Below are 13,458 nucleotides of genomic sequence, written 5' to 3'. Positions count from 1 at the left end.
AGTGCCTTTCAAATTGTTCCATCAGTGTCGTGAAATGCAGGGGCAATTGCTCGACCCTGCAAAACACAGCTCGATGCACTTATCAGCAAATGGCAAACAGCGCAAGCAAGCGCAAGCTGAGAGATGCAATCATAACACTGTGGATACCTGGAAAATGCACTGTGTGACACGATTTAGATCTGCAGCGTTGCATCGCACGGATTAGCTGTTGGGAGGAGTGAAGATGCAAATATGGAATTATCAAGGACAACATTTTCCTGAATGGAAAACATTTTTTTTTTTCTATTTTACAACTTATTTATTTTATTTATTTGCATAATTTTTTTTATTAAAGCATTTATGTTCGAACACATCTGCTCTCCCATTCAAAATCTGCAGTAAGGTTTTCTTATTATGTGAAATATTTCACTCAGAATGTACATTCTGTCATCATTTGGTCATAAAAAAGTAGAATATGCATGTAAGGGCAAAATACACACCAAAAACCTCAAATGACACCAGCGTTATTTGGATATTATTTATATACTATTGTTAATATTTTGAACAGGGTTATTATTGTTAGCTAAATCTACACAGAAAGAAAAAAAAATATTACTTGAAATAAAAGTAACATTAACTGAAATAAAACATTCAAATAAAATAAAAGTTTACATTTTGTTTAGTGCCTCAGGGGTCTGAGGGTGTTTTGGGGCCCTGGATAAATTTTGCTCCAAAAAGCTCTCCTTCAGCTCCTGCGTCTTCTACAGCTCTGCTGGTCCCAGCCAGCTCCAGTCCTCCTGAGCACCCTCCAGTATCTGCTCCTCTTGAGCTCCCTCCGGGCATTTAAATACCAGATTTTCCCCAATAATTTTTTTTTTTTATGGGGGTGGGTGTGTGCATATATCCGTTGCCATAGTGGCCGGGCCAAGGGCCAAGGCCACAAAGGCTGCTCCTCCATGGTTCTCTGAGCACCCTGCTCCGCCATGGCCTCCTGAGCTCCCTGCTCCACCATGGCCCCCTGAACTGCCTGCTCCGCCATGGCTCCCCGAGCTGCCTGAACCGCCCCGGAGGCCTTCCTGGCCCCAGTCCTGCACCAGCCTGCAGGGTGCCCACCCCCCTCCCCCCTCCCCAGTGGAACTGTTACGGCGCGGGATGCGGGGGAGTAATGTCAGGGTTATGGACCTGTTTGTCTTTGTGCCATGTGCTCCATGACCTAGTTTCTCCCTCGTGTTTGATTGTTCCTTGGTTTCAGGTGTGATTGATGAATTTCCAAATTTTCTCCCGATTACTTAAGCCCTGTGTTTCCCTGTGTCTAGCGTCCACTGTTAAATGTCTTCTATGTGTCTTCCTGTGTTCCTTCGTTGGATTACTTGTTGATAGAGTCATTAAAAGACTGTTTATTCAGAACTACTCCTCGTCTCCTCATTCCCTCGCTCCTGTGTAACGTGAAAGGAGTGACAATGGCCATGAATATTTAGGGTGTATTCACACCTGTCTTGTTTGGTTTGATTGAATCAAATTTAAGTTAATTTCCCCCTTTGGTATGGATCTTTTGGACCGGTGTGAATGCAGCAATTGCACTCGGGTGCGCACCAAACAACCGTACCAAGACCCAGCTTTAGAGGTGGTCTCTGTCCGCTTCCAAACGAAATCTGGTATATTTGAATGGATGAACCAATGAACATGGTTTTGTTTACAATTTCTGGTTCGCTTGCTAAAAGAGCAGTGTGAAAGCAAACCGCACCAAAAAAAAAATAAAAAAAAATAAATCAACACTGTATTTTGATCCAGACCAAAGCGGACTTTCACCCTTACTGATTCACTCCTGAGAGACAAAGGGCCTCCCATAATGGGTCATCAATATAAATGTAACTGAGCTGAGGCAGGTAAGAAAGAGCGTGAGGAGAGTAAAATAATGTGGGTTTTTATTATTATTTGTATTTTATTTGCAATACAGTATAATAAAAATATACGATGAAGGTCAAGGACACATGAACATACTGATCTGAACACTTAGACTTGAAGAGTAACACACCTTTGTGCCACACATTCATTCATAGTGTTAACACTCACACTACTTTTATATCTTGTGGTTGTATATGTTATAAAACATTAGACATCCTGGCGTTGTGAGACATTTAGACAAAGACATTACACACATTTCAAAATGTTTCATTTGATTTCATTCATGTAGTCAGGAATAATAGTTTTGGAAAAGTCTAGTAAAATGGTAAAATGTGTATAAGTTATGTCACAATAACACAATACCAACAGATGCAAGTAATCTTAGGCTACTCATCAGAGTGATATCCTCCACTGGATCCAGCTGTGCGACGCACCGCGTTGTGTTCTTCTTCAGAGGTAAATTCTGGATTATTCCTCTCAGTGCATCTTCCAGAAACAAAAAGTAGCCGGGATGAGCTCTTCACATTTGTTTATGCGGAGGCGATGTGGGTGTTTACATGCGCACGTGTCTCACATGGATATCTAGAATCTGAAAAGCGTGACCGGCTCGTGGGCGTGACTGCATTAGAGATAATGAGTTGAGACGGGAAAAACTGGACATCACATTGGTTTCATACAGACTAATTTAACAGAGAATATTTGTTTTGGACGTGACTTCATTTAAAAGTAGACATTTCAAGCTTTCTATACACATATTTATCTTGTCTTTGAGGCAAGTATTCCCTGAGATTCATGTTGTTTTATCAACCTAGTCTCATGGAATTTACGTACCTGGGTACACTTTTTAGCGAGACACGAAATACGTACCAATAACTACATGAGACGGCCTACAGAGAGGAGGTGAGAACCCTGACTAAATGGTGTCAAGAGAACCACCTCTCACTCAACATCAACAAGACCAAGGAGCTGGTGGTGGACTTCAGGAGACAGAGCAGAGAACACACACCCATCACCATCGACATGACACCTGTGGAGCGAGTAAACAGCTTCAAATTCCTCGGTGTTCACATCACTGAGGATCTCACATGGTCCGCTCACACAGATGCAGTGCTGAAGAAGACACACCAACGCCTCTTCTTCCTGAGACGGCTGAGGAAGTTTGGAATGAACCCCAGCATCCTCAGATCATTCTACACCTGCACTGTGGAGAGCATCCTGACAGGCTGCATCACCGCCTGGTTTGGAAACAGCACTGCTGGCAACCGCAAAGCTCTGCAAAGGGTCGTGCGAACTGCCCGTCACATTGTTGGAGGTGAGCTTCCCTCCCTCCAGGACATCTACACCAGGCGGTGTATAAAGAAAGCCCGGAGGATCATCAGTGACTCCAGCCACCCGTCCCACAGACTGCTCTCTCTGCTGCCCTCAGGAAGACGTCTCCGCAGCATCCGATCCCGCACTAGCCGACTGAGGGATAGCTTTTTTCCTCAGGCTATCAGGCTAATGAACAGTCAAAACTAATATACCTACAGCATAATCCCACTTTACAGTATACGCACTGCACTTTAATCCCATACAGTTCAAACTGGACTACCAGTACACTACTGCACAAATACAACAATCTTTTTGCCAGCACCGGATACCATCCAATGCACATCCATGACATTTGCACATCCGGTTTATATATAATCTGCTGCATCTTCGCATATTACTGTGTGTATATAACGTAGAATGTGTACTACATACTGTGTATAATGTGTATCGGTAACTGTATGTCTGTCTAATAGTACACTGTGTGTACTGAGTATATGTATGTGTATATTACACATTGTCATCTGTATAAGTCTGTACGTATGTATGGTAATGTCTATATGTAAATTGTTTTTGCAGTGTCTGGAGCACGCTCTCAAGAATTTCACTCACGAAGGCACACGTGCTGTGGTGATGTGACAATAAAAGTGATTTGATTTGATATTACTGCAGTTTCAGTTTCCTAAAGAAACAAACACTAGAGGCAGTAAAACTCTGACACCTTTTACTCCTTTTCACACAAATTTACAGAGTTTTGATTAATAAAGCGTATTTTTCGCACAGTTACTTTAAGAATATCATGTTACGACTTAAATCAGTGTTAATATGCTGGGAGATTTGAAAACTGATGCTTTTGAATGTTAGCATCGCACATATCCAGCCTTGTATCTATGGGTTTTCATAGACAGTAAGTGTGTTAGTTAGTTCACGGAGTACAGAGCCTTACTTAGGAGGTGAGGAGCTCCGGGTTGAATCCCATCTAAGTACGGTTCCACAAAACAGTTAAAATCTTTATAAAAGGAAGTTGAAATGGCACGGTTGCATCAGCAAATACGTTCTTATACATTTGTTATCACTATCGGGTAGGTTTAGCTTTGGGTTTGGTGTAGGGCATATTTCCAACATGCTAGAGCATTAACTTTTAGGGACAGACCCCGGATATTTGAATTCTGAGTACATACCTGTAGCAACATAATAAAAACAGAGCAATACGTACCTATATCAACATAATAAAAACGTGCCAAGGTTCACGTATTTAACCTGTTTTAGCTCCACTCAGTGGACATTTCTCTTTGAAACTGTGGCGAAACGTGTAGTAAGGTATGTAAAACGGTGTCGCACAGAAAGTGCACAGAGGCCATGTTGTGTTTATTTTTATAAGACCAGGTTGTGTTTTATTTGCGTGTCTGTGAAGAGAGGTGACAGAGAATGCACCCTGTTTATTTTAATTATTTTGCCAAAGCACATTGTTTTGTTGTTATTATGACTATGCACAAATAAAAGTAGACCCTTTGCAGTTTCAAACGATACCTTATTCTTATCTATATGATCAAACCAGACTGGGTATTTTTAGTTCTTTTCGTGGTCATAAAGAAATTATGAGACAAACTGCACCGGTGCTGGTTTCGACACCGGGGGGGTTAAGTTTAAGTACTAAAATAACTAAAAGTAAATCAAAGAAAGAAAAAAAGAAAAAAAAGAAAAACACTAAAAGTTAAGAAAAAATATAGACATTTAAAAAAAACACATAAAAAGGCAACACAATTTGTACTTATATGAAAATGGATTAAAATATTGAAGTAAAATATTGTTCAAAGTTTGTTCAAAATATTAACTAAAATATAATCTCCAATTCTAAAATAACATTGATGTTGTATTTGCTTTTATTTTTTATTTACCGTGTTGATTTTACCTTCAGTTCAAGTTTTGGTAGCTTTGTTATTATTATTATTATTATTGCTTTAATTGATGTTTTAGTTTTAGATTTAGTAATTATAATACTGAGTATACTTATTTTGTTTTCATTTAGTTCCCAAAACATTTCCAATTTTTATTTTATTTTATTTCAGTGAAAATAGTTTTTAATAGTTTTAGTTTTATACAACACTACATACAAGTGACATGACGTGAAGTAACATAATAGCTTTGAATCAATCGAAAGACTGAATTTTAAGCCATTATTTGCCAATAATCTCACAAATTATTCACGGTTGTGCTAAAATAATGGTTGTGCTTAAATAAAATATGACACCAATTAATTTTAACTAATGCCACAAGGAAACAGATTTTGAAACAGAGTGTATAACATGGATAACAGAGTTCCCATCCAGGAACTCGAGCTGCGTCGATGACGTTACGGGAACGCCTTCAGTGTGACCTCGCTCTGAACCAGAGTGTAATCTGTCCAATGCATGGGCGAGACATCATGGGCGGGTGACGTCACCGACCGGGAAGCATAAAAGCACGTGCGGTGGAGCCGGCGTTTGCTTTTTGTCATTCAGCAACCGCTACTCCGTCTGTGTGTCTGTCGATTTGTGTTGTGAGTCTTATTTAGTGTTGTTTGTCCTGGCACAATCACTTGAAATAGGCTCCAGCAATATGTGCAAGCACTGGGGCGATAGCAGATCGCATTACGCGCTGTGTGTTCCTCCCTGCATACATTATATCACTGCTTGGGATACAGGCAGTCTGTGTGTGGTCTGCTTGAGAGCAGAGCACGCAGATTCAGCTCTCGAGGGAGCTGACTGCCCGTTTTGTGAGCTTTTTTCGTTGCTTATGCCTGCTCTCTGAAGGCTCTCTTTGAAAAAGAGAGGAGTGAGTTTTCACTAGCGTTGAATGAAGACGGGCGAGCCGCTATCTTCTTCCCTTCCCTAGACCTGTCTTCCTCCGAGGAGGTGGACGCGTCAATGAAACCGTGTTTGCACAAGCATATTATGAATGAGAACGGCGCGCAGTCAGCTCTTAAAAAAAAAAAAAAGAAAGAAAAGGGGCTGATTGTGCTTCTCCCCGCTGTACATCTCGCATTCCCGCCGCTGCTGAGGCACGCCGGCGAGTGAGATTGGGTCCTGCCTTGCAAGGTCTGGTTCTATCAGCCTGATCTTCCTAGGAATGACGCGGGTCTGAGGACCGTCGTTCAGGCTTCGGCTGAGGCAGTCCTGATGCTATGGCCAGGACTTACGAGGGCAGACCTCTGCTGGGGCAGAGCGGGTTACACCTCTTTATACGGTGTTCATATGTTCGTGTGTTCCAGGGCGCAGCTGGCTCCGGCGAGCGATGTTCTCCATTTCTTCTGCCCCGAAGTGTAGCGGAGCTGAGAAGCTCGCCATCCTTGCGGGGGTCTCTAGAGCACCTGGTTCGGCCATCTCCTGCTGGGCCTCCGCTTCAGGGCGCCGAGCCAGCAGCTCTGGGTACATCAGAGGCCAGTCTTGAGAGGCTGGTTCCCTTAGCAGACCATTTAGGCAGCGTGGAAACTACTGCCAAATGGATCTCATTGGGTCCTGTGTACTGTAGAGAAAGGCCTTTGTATTTCAGTTCGGCGCTCTGCCGCTGCCTATCAACGGGGCGTGTGCCCCGAGCAGGCTCTGATCATGGAACAGGAAGTAGACACTCTCTTGAGGAAGGAGGCCATCGAGGTGGTCCCTCCTCATGGAAGAGAGTCCTGGTTCTACAGCCGGTGCTTCATTGTTCCAAAGCAGGATGGTAGATCTGCGTCAGTTGAGCTGCTCAGTCTTGTGACTGAAGTTCAGAGTGCTTTCACTCATCAGTCGTGTCTCAGGCCAAGTCCGAGGACTGGGTTATCACGGTAGATCTAAGGACGCATATTTCGCTTCTCCATCCTTCCCTCTCACGGGAAGTCCCTGAGCTTGGCTTTTGGGGGCAAAGCTTACCAATATCGGGTTCTTCCCGTTGGCCTTGCACTCTCACCCCGCAATTTTACATCAACGATTGGTTGATTCTAGCTCGATCAGAGCAGGTGGCGATTCGGCATCGAGATGTCGTTCTCGCGCAAATGTAGGGGTTGAGACTGAACGCAAAGAAGTGTGCTTTCTCCAGTATAGAGAACCACTTATCTAGGCGTGGTGTGGGATTCGACCACGATGCAGGCACGTATGTCTCCTGCTCGGATCGAGTCGATCCTCACGTCAGTCGAGAGAGTGAAAGAGGGCCAGTCACTCACTGTCAAGCTGTTTCAGAAACTGCTGGGGCTCGTGGAAGCTGCATCCAACGTGTTATCTATTGGCCTGCTGTACATGAGACCCCTACAATGGTGGCTCAGAACCAAGGTTTTCTCCCTGAGGGGAAACCCACTTCGCATTCAAGGTCACGCGGCGATGCCTACGTGCCTTAGACATGTGGAGACAACCTTGGTTCTTGTCTCAGGGCACAGTGCTGGGAGCTCCTTGTCACCGCCTATGCTAGCGATGGACGCATCCCTCACCGGTTGGGGGAGCGGTCATGAGTGGCCACCCTGCACGCTGTCTGTGGAGTGGCCGCCATCTTTCTTGGCATATCTTCTATCTGGCCGTGTTTCGTGTACTCAAGCACTTTCTCCCAGACCTAAGAGATCACCATGTGTTGGTGCGCACCGACAGCACAGTGGTGGTCTCTGACATTAACCACCAGGGAGGTCTGCGTTCGCGCCCCTTATACAGCTGGCGCATCAGATCCTTGTGTGGTCACATGCTAACTTCGCTCGCTGAGAGCCGTAGCTTATCCCTGGGTATTTCAGGGAGCAGACAGCCTGTTGAGGCGGGGGCCGAGGCCCGGGGAATGAATGCTTCACCCGTGGTGGTGAAGCAGATATGGAAGTTTTTGGCTTTGCGACTCAGAAAAAATGTGCTATGCTCCTCTAGTTCCTCCAGCTCCTCTGGACTGGAAGCTATGGTACAGACCTGGCCGAGGCTTCATCTGTACGTTTTCCCCAATCGTTCTGCTCCCGGGAGTTCTGGCGAGAGTGTGCCAGGATGAGGTCAGCCTACTTTGGTAGCACCATTCTGGCCAGGCCGAGTATGATTCTCGGACCTGATTTCTCTCCTCGACGGCTCTCCGTGGAGATTCCCATCAGGAGAGATCTCCTCTCACAGCCGGGGGACACTATCCTTCTCCCCCGCCTGGAGTTGTGGAAGCTATGGCTGTGGCCTCTGAGGGGGCGCAGCTCATAGCTTCCGGTCTCTCAACCGAGGGTGCTGAGATCATCTTCCAATCCAGAGCTCCCTCTACGAGGAAACTGTATGCCCTGAAGTGAAACTTTTTCACTTCTTGGTGCGGAGACTGCCACTTTGACCCAGTTAACTGCCCGATTGGCACAGTGCTGGAGGTCCTGCGGGCCCATTTCTCCGCAGGGGTAACTCACTCCATCCTGAAGGTTTATGTGTACCACGCCCTTCTCGGTGGCCTTACAGTGGGTTGACACCCCCTGGTAACATGTTTCCTCCACGGTGTGCTGAGGCCTCCTGTACGACGTGTCCCTACGGGGACCTGGCTGTGGTTTTAGAAGCTCTCTGTACCTTCATTCGAGCCTATTGAAGAGATTTTGATCGCGTTCTCACTTTGAGACTTCTTTTCTTTTGGCGATATCTTTTCTTAAGAGAGTGGGGATTTGCAGGCCCTTCATGGCCCCTTCTTATCTCGTCTTTGCCCCTGGTCTGGCCAAAGCGTTTTTCTACCCTCGAGTGGGTTATTTACTAGGACATCTGCAACGCTGCGGTGTGGTCCATGCCCCTTACTTTCGTCCGCTTTTATGGCCTTGACCTGCAGGCCACTCCAGGCTCTTTGGTTCTTTCGCCCTTGTAGTGTTCCTGAGGGATACACACAGGGCAGGGACTTGGAAGTCTGGTGGCGTGGGCATCTCGTTCCCGTAGCGTCACCGATGCAGCTCGAATTCCTGGAAGGGAACGTCTCAGGTTACGTACGTAATCCTGGTTCCCTGAAGGGAACGAGACGCTGCGTCTCGAGGCCATCGCTGCATCCCTACAAGCGGTTGCTTCATTCCTAGAAGCAAACGCCGGCTCCACCGCACATGTTTTTATGCTTCCCGGTCGGTGACGTCACCTGCCCATGACGTCTCGCCCATCCATTGAACAGATTACACTCTGGTTCAGAGCGCGGTCACGCTGAAGGCGTTCCTTTAGCGTCATTGACGCAGCGTCTCGTTCCCTTCAGGGAACCAGGGTTACGTACGTAACCTGAGACGTTTTCATTTATGGCTGAATTACTCCTTTAATGCGACAACAACAGGAAGCTTCCTTGTCATGGAAAGTGTAAGACCTTAATGCCTTTTCTCCACAGAGGATCCATCTCTCTTTTTGCACCATACATGCCCCCTCCATCCACAGGGCTCTTTATATCATTAGTTTATGTCCGCCACAAAATATAACACCACAGGGCCTTTCATTTATTAATCTGGCACTCAGATGAAGCCCATGGCAGGGCTGGATGGAGAGGCGTGCCAGCTGGGTCAGTCCGTGTCCAGGCCTCTGGCTGGGTTCACAATCTCCAGTGAACAAAACGAATCGGTTCGGAAGCCTTTGGACACTGTTGTGCTCAGTTCGGTCTCCACGCGCACCAGGCGCCATCTCTATCAAAAGTGACATAGTTTCGAAGACACCAGGGAGATGATTTTCTATTATTGGAGTGACGTCACAGAGGATCTCACCTGGACCACCAACACCATGTCACTCTCCAAAAAGGCACAACAGCGCCTACACTTTCTCCGCCGGCTGAAAAGAGCAAATCTCCCTCCACCCATCCTCACCACATTCTACAGAGGCACCATTGAGAGTGTGCTGACCAGCTGCATCACTGTTTGTTACGGGAACTGCAGTGCTGCTGACCGCAAGACCCTCCAGCGGACAGTGAACAGCTGCAAAGATCATCGGTGCCCCTCTCCCCTCCATCCTGGACATTTTCCTTACACGATGCTCCAGCAAAACCAACAGCATCATGAAGGACTCCGCCCATCCCTCCCACAGTCTCTTCCAGCTCCTACCATCAGGAAGACGGTACCGGAGCATCAGAGCCCGCTCCGTCAGACTGCTCAACAGCTTTTTCCCCCAGGCTGTGAGAGCCCTGAACTCAAATCACCCCGCCCCCCTCTGAAACCCCATGCAACCCCCTACCTGCTGAAACATGCAATATATGTATGTTTACATGGTCATGCACTACAAATCATCCTGCACTGTTCTCCAACCAGCTGCTTGACTCAAAATGTCTCTCTTTGCACATGTACAGTATTTGTGAAGCATTCGTATAGTTTGTAATTGTATCTTCTATTTTTTTAGTTTGTATAGGGTAAATATTTATGTGAAGCATTCGTATAGTTTGTATTTTTTATCCTTTATTCTTCTAGTTTGTATAGGGTAAATACTTATATATAGTATACTTATAGTTAAATCTGTCAGTAGGTTAGTTGTGTATAGGTTTATAGTGTTTTTTTTTTCCTCATTGTGTATGTCTGTATTTATGTAGCACCGTGTTCCTGCGAGGCATGACATTTCGTTTCACTGTATGTCCCCACATGTAGCGAAATGACAATAAAACTCAACTTGACTTGACTTGACTTGATGTTCCTTCCATCCATTCAACCTGACTTTACTCTGAACAGGAATACACTGCAAGCAGCAACGAATTCGCTTGTGCGATCAAGTAAAAATAGGGTGTTTCTTCAACTTTAGGCCTGTGGAATGAACGCACACTTTCACCATTTGTTTATTTTGATCTAAAAATGTCCAGTGGTGTATATACATGAATTGCATTATGTAATTTACCCAGTATTTCTTCAAAAAAGTGTCACATTTAAAGTTATTCTGCAAAAGTTTGCATGCAGAATTTTGTTTCAATAAGAATCAACATCCAGTTTTGAACGCAGGCAAAAGATTTCCAATAGTTAATGATGGTTTCTTTTATATTTCTTTCGTTTATATATTTATGACATTTTCATTTTTTAAGATATATTATGTCTGGGTCTGATAAAGGTAAAACTAAAAAATATAAAATAAATGCTATTTGTAATAATAAATGGTGAATGCATTAAAACAACAAAAACAATCAACAACATTATTACAGTATTAAAAGTTTGGGGTCTGTAAGATGCATTCTTTTTTTGTTGATTTAAAGAAATCAGTACTTTTGTTAATCAAGGATGCATTAAATTGGTCAAAAGTGTAAAATAAAGACATTGTTTTCATTGTTTACCAAAAATTGTAATGTCTAAAATGTAAGTAAATACATTGAAAAGAAAAGAAAAGAAAAGAAAAGAAAAGAAAAGAAAAGAAAAGAAAAGAAAAGAAATGTTGTTCTTTCAAACTTTGTAGTTATGGGGGTACTGGAATAATGATGCTGAAAATTCACCTATATCATCAAAGTAATAAATTACATTTTAAAATGTATTCAAACAGAAAACACTTATGTTAAATTGCAATAATACTGTGCTTTTAATCAAATAAATGCAGCCTTGGTGAGCAGAAGAATCTTCTTTCAAAACCAATAAAAATTCTTACTGACCCCAAACTTCTGAATGGTAGTTTATAACAAAAAATGGCAGTAAAAATAATTAAATTCAACACAAAGTGCCATTAGTTGATGAGCACAGCTTCTCAAGAAAAGCGTCAAGAAATTTTGATTCTTGAAGAATAAGTCTTAGCACCCCATCATCACAATTACTGAACCCACATGAAACCATTGAAAATCACACAACACAGAGATGCTGGTGTTCCCTAAAAATCATCAGCATAATCGTCTCCAAAACCAATCAATCTTACCAGCAATAGTGGCTCTTTTTGGCAGGATGGTGACGGCACCGACGGCAGCGTCCTCGAGGCCTTGAATAGGGCTGTTCTTTGCTCCCCAGCTATCCGAACCGATCCACAGGAAATGGCCCACTTGATCGGCTCTCTTGCTAGCGTTAAGGATCCCCCTGTGAACATTCCCACACAGGAAACCATTACCGTGACACCGAGGCCCTCTGTGACTCTTCAGCAGCACAGGATCTATAAGCTTGCGATTGTAATAGCATCCAGATTGAATCGTTATTGTGTATGAAATACAGAAAGATGAATTTTCAATGGGTTTGCTTGAATGATGACATGTTGATGTCATTAATCAATACCCCAAGGGGCTGAGCTTATCCAGCAAACAAGATATAAAGCCCTGAAGTGCACCCTTGAGTTGTATCTAAGTAATAGCTTTCAGGCCAGTAGAGTATTGACTTGTTGTCATCGAGAACTCTTATGTTGTTATTTTTGGAGCTTAAAAGGGAGCAATTAATTGCTTGAAAATTAAATATACTGTAGCTCTATCTTGTGATTTCCGCTTCCTCTTCCTCTCCTGTCAACAGCTTACCTAATGTCTTCGTCATGCGTGAAAATAATGACCGCCCGGGCATGACGGGTCTCCAGGAGCTGTCGGATAATCTTGTCAAAATCAGCCTGCTTGTGGTCGTGAGGGATCTTCAGGGACTGAGCGATGCAGATTCCACCTACAAAAAGAACAGAAGGAAACCTGTGAGCCAAGCCGGTGAAGCCGGGGGAAAAAAATGGAAGAACTTTTCTCTAATGTTGGCATGAGTGTCCTGTTCGGTTGTTTTTGGAACCAAAAACTAATCGTTCCAGAATGTTGTTGGGAGGTTTTTGTGACAACCCAAAGTTAATGTATAAAGAGTGTTCTTTAATGGCTATTTTTTGGATTTTATTTTTATAAATATTTTTACTTTTATAATTAAAAACAGAACACTTCACTTTATTTATTTATTTACAACATAAAGAGAACCTTTGAGAGTGTTATTATTATTATTATTATAATAAATTAATTAATTGTTTGTTTGGATTTTATTTGTATAACCTTAATAGAATCGATTTCTCTAAACATAAATTAAACTTGCAGGGTTTATTTGTTTATTTACAACCTAAATAGAACCTATACAGATTATTATTATTATTATTATTGTTATTATTATTATTGTTATTATTATTATTATTATTATTATTATTATTATTTTCTTTTTTTCTTAGGTTTTATTTTTACTACCTTAATAGATTTTTGTTATCTATCTATCTATCTATCTATCTATCTATCTATCTATCTATCTATCTATCTATCTATCTATCTATCTATCTATCTATCTATCTATCTAATCAGACACTAACCTTCCCATAATGTTGCAGGGATTGTTTAATTTTTTTATTTAATTTAATTTAATTTAATTTTTATTGACAACTTAACCTATACAGAACATTCTCTAATGTTTATTTTTAGTTTGTATTTCTATAA

At 43.0% G+C, this 13,458-nt stretch overlaps 1 protein-coding gene across 1 annotated transcript in view; it reads right to left on the bottom strand.

Annotated features, from left to right (window-relative positions):
- The window catches only part of LOC306874854 (metabotropic glutamate receptor 7-like), a gene marked incomplete at both ends in the record, with an annotated part of 224,032 nt that overhangs the window by 107,453 nt on the left and 103,121 nt on the right, over positions 1 to 13,458 (bottom strand). The window contains 2 exons of the mRNA XM_079425136.1: positions 11,952 to 12,106; positions 12,532 to 12,667. Of these exons, the coding sequence (XP_079281262.1) occupies positions 11,952 to 12,106; positions 12,532 to 12,667 (291 nt within the window). The remainder of the gene's footprint in view (positions 1 to 11,951; positions 12,107 to 12,531; positions 12,668 to 13,458) is intronic.

The sequence above is a fragment of the Barbus barbus genome (assembly GCF_936440315.1).
Source record: "Barbus barbus genome assembly, chromosome: 9".
In the NCBI taxonomy this organism is placed as follows: Eukaryota; Metazoa; Chordata; class Actinopteri; order Cypriniformes; family Cyprinidae; genus Barbus; species Barbus barbus.
Note: the sequence above shows the minus strand (reverse complement) of the source record. Positions and strands in the feature narration are given on the sequence as shown.